We start from the raw sequence: 6753 nt of genomic DNA on the forward strand, positions 1-6753 counted from the left end.
CACACTCTCTATTTCTGAATTGAGAAAGCTCCTCGGATGAGAAGCGAAACGTCTTCAGCTACAGAATAGAAGTCCAGTTGTTTTTGTTTTTTAACCTTTTTTTGAATTTACCATGGCCTGGATGACTGAGAATCTACACCAGCTTAAAACCAGTTTGTTCTGTAATTATGTTTTAAATCTAAATTTAAAAGGTACATTTGCATAAAGTTGGTCATTACTTTAGTCATGTTTGCATTTGAACATATTTATATTACATTTCTCAGGTAAATGTTCTGGAACTAATCTTCTTTATTTTTATGTTTATAAATATCTGAGTTAGTTAATTTGTTCATGTTAAATCTCGTTTCCTTTCCTTGTATGACTCACACAATGTTTCCCTTCCCTGTGGTGCATCTTTACATCAGTGTAAAGTTTTATAATCATTTCCTCTTACAGCCTGGAACATTGGGCCTGAAGTGGAAAAGATCCAAAGTTTTGCAGAAATGTTTGAACGATTAAAGTACTAATGAATAAATCCCACATTTTCAGAAGAAATTCTACAACTTCCAGATGAGGAAAAACACTTTAATAAAAGCAGGAATGCCATGTGATTATGTCCAATATTCAAAGAGGGCATAAGTTTATCTCCTCTGAGCGACATGTGTGACGGGAGTTTTCATGAAGAAGCTGCGGTGTTCAGTGAATCCGAGGGTGTCTTTGAGGGCCGGGGCAGGAGGCGGCTGATGGGGCCGATCTGGGCGAGGAATGCTGGAACACCACAGAGCCGAGGAGGCCTTGTGGTCTGGAGAGGGAGGTGTCAGAGGTCGGTGGGACAGTGTGTACATGTTCATGTGTGTGCAAGTGTGTGTGGTTGTTGTGCTGATCCTCTGTGTGGCCGCTGTCTGCTTTCTTATGGGCCTGCTCCTCGTTAGCAGCAGCCTGCAGAGGAACGTATCGATGAGGTTTCCGTCGGAACAATAACCTTTTTAAATCAGAAACTTCAGACAGCAGGAAGCTCAAAGCTGCTGAGCCGATCATTTGTAAATTATTATTTCTTTAAACAATTAGAAGAAGTACCTGAGGTTCATAGATCTCACACATCACCTCTACAGGTTTCTGATCGTTTTTCCCGAAGGGGTCCCTGATTTCAAACTGCTCCTCGATCGTCACGTGGGAGCCCAAACAGAAGCCTCGATGCTGGAAGGAGAAACAAGAAAACACACATTTATTCGTATTAGTCCCTGCTGTTCTCTCTCTTTTACATTTATCTGAACTTCAGCTGGCTGGATTTGTTACACTGTACACCTCAGGTCAACATTTGTGCAAAGATTTAAACAAACAGCAGCAAAAGTATACAGTGTAATAAAAAAAGAAACTTAATGTGTGTATATGCTACTCACAGCAAACTGACAATCCATGAGTGGACAGTGGCCCAGTTCACTGATTTCTGTTTTCTTTGAACACACCGTCTCCAGAATGGTGAACTCCACAAAGTAAGACGGACCATGAAACCACTGACAAAGCAAACAGAATCATGGAGCATTCAGTTTTATCAGAAATATCTCAAGACAAAGTGCAATATCTTTGATGATTTCATTTAGTTTTTATAAACACGAATTCTGAATGAAGCCACAAACGATGTTCGTCCTCAAAAAGGAACAGAAACAATAAAGACGAAGCTTCACAAAGAGCCGAACCATATCCAGAAATAAAATATGATCTTTGGAAAACTGGGATCTTTAAGAAATAACAACATTAACTCTTTCTGTCGGTAGTCATTCATATGATCCTGAGTCTAACTGGGTGATTACAGGAGTTCTTTACCTGCGAGCTGGCTTTTGTGATATTATCCAGAGTGAAGTAGTTTCCCAGGCGACTCTCCTCGTTGAACCTCTTCAGGGACAGATTGGTTGTCTCTTTGACGACAGGGTCGTTCAGGTTTTCAGCCGTGGGACAGTCTGGACACGCTTCCACAATGGAAGTAGCTGGAACTAACAGGTAATAAACTTAAAGGAGAGCTGGAGAGAGAATGACTCACAGCACACATGTTCACACATCTGAACCGTTTACATGAATATTCCTATTGGTATAATATTACACATTATTATATCAATAAGAATTACGTTTTTTATACAATTAAAATCCATCTCAGTGGTCCGAACCTGTCAGAACTCTTTTTAATCTAATAACTGGGTACAAACCACTTCCTAGATGATGATAATCTGACGTACCTTCTCTCAGGGAACACGAGTAACTTTTCAGTTCAACCTGAGAGTCGATGACAGCGGAGACTTCACACTCTCCATGCACCTGAAACAATCAAACAATCACCAAACAAACTAACAAAATCATTGATTTGTGTCAAATAATGTCTCATAAAGTTCTGTCTGACAATAAATATGGACTTTGATGCTTCAGGATGCTGGTATTTATTTAAAATCCAATACAGAAATCATAAATAAATCATGTAAATTCAAACAGTGGGCAGAGTTGTAGTTTGGTTCAGTCTACTTACAGGAACGTCTGCAATACCTCTGACCTCACATTGTTTCCATGGTTTCCTGCTGGTGATGTGACATTTGGTCTCAGAGACGTCGATCGTCAGTTTGTAGAACGAGCCTCCTTTCTCCTGGACAGAAATGTGATTTAAATGAGCATTGGTTTTTAATGGTTTCTTATCTTTATACATTAATGTTTCTTTAAAGCACCTGTAGGTGGCTCCACAAGTATCCAGTCAACATTTAATAATCATACATGGTTGACTGTACAGCACAAAGAAATAACATCAACTGTACATTTGTTCCTCTTTACATCTATTCAGGACATGATAAAATCTGATTGCTTTCATGATTTTTTGTATGTTTGTTGCAATCCATCCACTTGTGCATACTTTGTTGTATTTTAGCCATTCATACATCGAAACATTCAGCTCATTCAACACATGAGTACCATGGCTTGTTTTCTGCTTTTCAAAGTATTTACAAATATTTCCCCCATTTAAATACATTAAGATCCCTTTAATTCCTTTCAAAGCAGTTTTTTTAAGAATCTGCTTTAGCATCTTGATTTTATTTTAGTCTTCTAAACTACTTCTGATTGTTAGCCAATGTTTTTAGCTTTTAGCTAGCCTTTTGCTACTTTTAGTTAGGGTTTTGGCTACTTTTAGCTAACATTTAGCTGCTTTTAGCTATCTGCTTCTTTTAGCTTTAACTTTCAGCTTCTTCAGCAAAGCCGTTCAGCGCTCAGGATTCACACCACATTCTCTCAGAAAATACAACTCGTCTTGTTCTTCTTCTTATTTTTAAATTATTTAATTTATTTTTAGGAACGTTGCTGCTTTTACAATCGACTGAGGCTTTAGTGTCAGAGCTGCCAAACAACAAATGTGCTGCAGTGTTCCTTCATTTTCCTTAAAATCTGTTTGTTAAACAAGAACATTGGCTCCTAAAATACAAAGCAGTGACAGAAATATGTCAAACGTTCAGGCTGCAGTTTCTGCAGTTCATGCACCTGTGTGTGTGTGTGTGTGTGAGACTGTTCACCCTAACCTGCTGTGAAGTGTGAGAGACATCGTACAGTCTGTTCAGGCTCAGGACGTATCCGCCGGTCCTGTCCTGGTTGATCAGATCCAGGGCTTCTTCTGCCACCCTCACCGCGGCGGGGTTGTTGCAGCCTTGAGGCTCGGGCCTGGCCCCCCCCTCCTGCAGCAGGGCAGCCACACACAGGACCAGCAGGGACACACTCATCCTCTAACACACACAAATAAAAGAGACTAATTCTGAACAGCTAGATTAGCAAAGCCTATCCAAATAAAGAAGTTAACATTTACACCAACATATACCGGCTACAATCTTTACAACGAGGGTTTCAACAGAGCCATGCTGGACTTTTGGATGAGCAAACAGCTGCTATCTGCTGCTCTCCCAGCCAGTGCCTGGGTCATAGTGCACAGAGGAGCAGGAGAAATTACAACTCCAGTTTTAAAGAAATCTCATCAAGAACAGGTTCTGTAATCCTAGCTTCTGGATTTTTAAAAAATTCTTCCAACAAACTCCCTAAAAGAAACAAGTCAATGAAACAAAAACAGAAATTTCAAAAATGCCTGAAGGTGCACAGTCACCTGTGTGACAGTTTTCTTGTAGAATGCAGCTTCGTATATTTTCCATTCAGGGTATGAATTGTTCACATTTATCACTTAAGTCAAAAGAACAAGTCCTGTGGCCAAGCTATAACCACCATCAGTCTTCTTTTCCTTCAAGTTTAATTTTCCAGAGGAAGTCGTATTTTGAGTCCCTTATTGTTTACTCACTAAGCATTTAGCTCACAACGTTCACATTTACAGTTTTCATCAACTTCATTCTCTGTTTAAATGTTTGCCTGCTTCAACACACCTGATTTCTGCTCAACTTGAAGACGAGCTGATCCAGTCATTGGACTCAGGTGTGTTGGAGCAGGGACACGCCTAAAACATGCAATACAGGGGGTACCAAGTGCCGGGATTAGAAAACCCTGCTTTATACTAAATTAAGAAACAAAAAGAAACAGCTTATACTCCAACAGGTGTTCTGGTAAAAAATGCAACAAGCTGACATATTATTTTATTCACTTTGAGGATTAAAGTTACTGATTACAAAGACTAGTAAGAAACAAAATCTGCACAATATTTTTTCTTACATTGATGGTTAATGTGTCCTTTGTAAACAAAATTTATGAATGGCTGCCAACTATTGTTTGTTTGTTTATCTCTGGAAACAGCCGAAGTGATGTAAAAAAGGTCAACAAAGGTAAAGGACATGGAAGAGCCATTTGGAATTAGAAGTCAGATGATTATACACACATTTATGCTCAGATTTGTTGAGGAAAGCATGCAGATGAAAATGCTTTGTTTACACTGAGTGCGTACCTGCATTTCAGATTGCACATCAGAATATCTGGAAAACTACCGGAGTAAAATCTTACAAACTGCACTGTTTGATATTGTTCAGCAGAACCTTTAAACATTCTGACTGAAACAAGACGAACACTTCTTAGAAGCACAACATTGTGTAAAAATATAGAAAAATATAGAACATAAAATTAGTCTTTATGCTGACGATATTTTACTTTTTCTTCAGAATTCAGAAAATTCAATATCCAATGTTATCGAATTAATAAACGCATTCTCAAAAGTTTCGGATTATTCTATAAATTGGCCAAAATCTACGGTGCTTCCAATAAACTGTGTGGTTAACATTCCTCTCATTGAACGACTACATTCAGGTAACATTACATATTTGGGCATCAATATTTCTCCTAGATTGGAAGACTTAATTAAAATGAATCATATTCCACTTTTAAAGAAGATTGAAGATGATCTCACTAGATGGAAATCGCTGCCCATATCACTAATGGGCAGAGTTGCCTCAGTAAAAATGATGATCCTACCAAGAATAAATTATTTATTTTCAATGATCCCAAATAAACCTTCAACTAAATGGTTTAAGTCATTGGACTCCTTCATATCCAAATTCCTTTGGAAAAGCAAAACTCCACGTATAAGTTTAAATGCATTACAGAAATCTAAAGATACCGGAGGATTAGAACTTCCCAACTTCTATCACTACTATTTAGCCAATAGGCTACAATATATTTCCAAATGGATTAGTCCGAATACATTAGATGAAACTTGGTTAGACATAGAACAAACTTTATGCAATAATATTAGGTTATCATATCTACCGTTTATTAGCACAAATATAAAAAAACACGCTTGCTTTAAAAGCATCACCATTAGTTCATCTCTGACAGCATGGTGGGAATATCAAAAAATGACAAAATCTTCATTAATCCCCTGTAGACATACACCCATCTGGAACAATCCTGACATCCTACAAGAAAATATCATGATAAACTTCACTGGTTGGAGAGCAAAGGGAATCGAACGCCTGGAACACTTATATGAAAATGTAGACTTTATTCCATTTAATAAATTAAAAATAAAATTTAACATGGAAGATAAATACTTCTTAGAATATCAACAAATTAAGTCTATCATAAAAAAGAAATTTAAGCTTAATAAAACTCTGATAGAAACACCAGTTTGTGTGTTAGAGTTCCTTAATCTCAAATCCCCCAAATTAGTATCTAAAATATACAAGAAATTGTCTAGAATTAACGACTCCATAATGCTACCTACAAAAAAATGGGAGTCAGATTTATCAATCAATTTTGACCAAAACACCTGGTCTCAAATATGTTTAAAGACATTTAAATTAACTAGAATCTCCAATTTACAATTAATTCAGTATAAAGTTCTCTATAGGGTACACTATACGGGTCAACGAATGTTTAAGATGGGATTTACATCATCTAACAAATGCTCACAGTGCGTTGACAATATTCCTGATGATTATATCCATGCATTTTGGTTCTGTCCACCCGTTCAGAGATTCTGGGTCCAGGTCTGTGAAGACTTGTCTAAATGTTTGAAATGCAATATTCCTCTTTCTCCGTCTGTTTGCTTACTGGCTTCCTTTGAAGACATCTCCCTGGAGAAAAATACATGTCGCATGATTTTCACTGCCTTATGCATCGCAAAAAAAACCATACTTCTAAATTGGAAAAATAAAAATAATCTTAGCATTAATCAGTATAAAAATCTTCTGTTAGATCATATTAGTCTTGAAACAGCATCTGCCGACACATTGGATCAATCTCTTTGGGCTCCCTTAATCGGCTCCGTCACATAGTGAAGGTGGGTGGTTTGGGGGCTGGCCTTGTGGGCCCTTGGGGTGG

General features: G+C 37.8%; 1 protein-coding gene across 4 annotated transcripts; it reads right to left on the bottom strand.

The window, feature by feature from the left end:
* Positions 1-548: 548 nt before the first annotated feature.
* On the bottom strand, positions 549-4424 carry LOC108243567 (fetuin-B-like). Of its 4 annotated transcripts, none has more exons than XM_025008796.2 (8): positions 4371-4424; positions 3528-3728; positions 2495-2608; positions 2211-2289; positions 1804-1970; positions 1380-1493; positions 1057-1176; positions 549-918 (listed from the first exon to the last, which is right to left on the bottom strand). In XM_025008796.2, the coding sequence occupies exons 2-8, from the start codon at positions 3723-3725 to the stop codon at positions 676-678; spliced, it is 1035 nt and encodes a 344-aa protein (XP_024864564.1). In that variant the 5' UTR covers positions 3726-3728; positions 4371-4424; the 3' UTR covers positions 549-675. The 4 variants fall into 4 exon arrangements, with proteins under 4 accessions (XP_024864564.1, XP_024864562.1, XP_024864565.1 ...); XM_025008794.2 differs by lacking the exon at positions 4371-4424 and adding an exon at positions 4100-4361; XM_025008797.2 differs by lacking the exon at positions 4371-4424 and adding an exon at positions 4289-4305.
* Positions 4425-6753: the final 2329 nt, after the last annotated feature.

Source organism: Kryptolebias marmoratus, linkage group LG24 (genome assembly GCF_001649575.2).
Source record: "Kryptolebias marmoratus isolate JLee-2015 linkage group LG24, ASM164957v2, whole genome shotgun sequence".
In the NCBI taxonomy this organism is placed as follows: domain Eukaryota; kingdom Metazoa; phylum Chordata; class Actinopteri; order Cyprinodontiformes; family Rivulidae; genus Kryptolebias; species Kryptolebias marmoratus.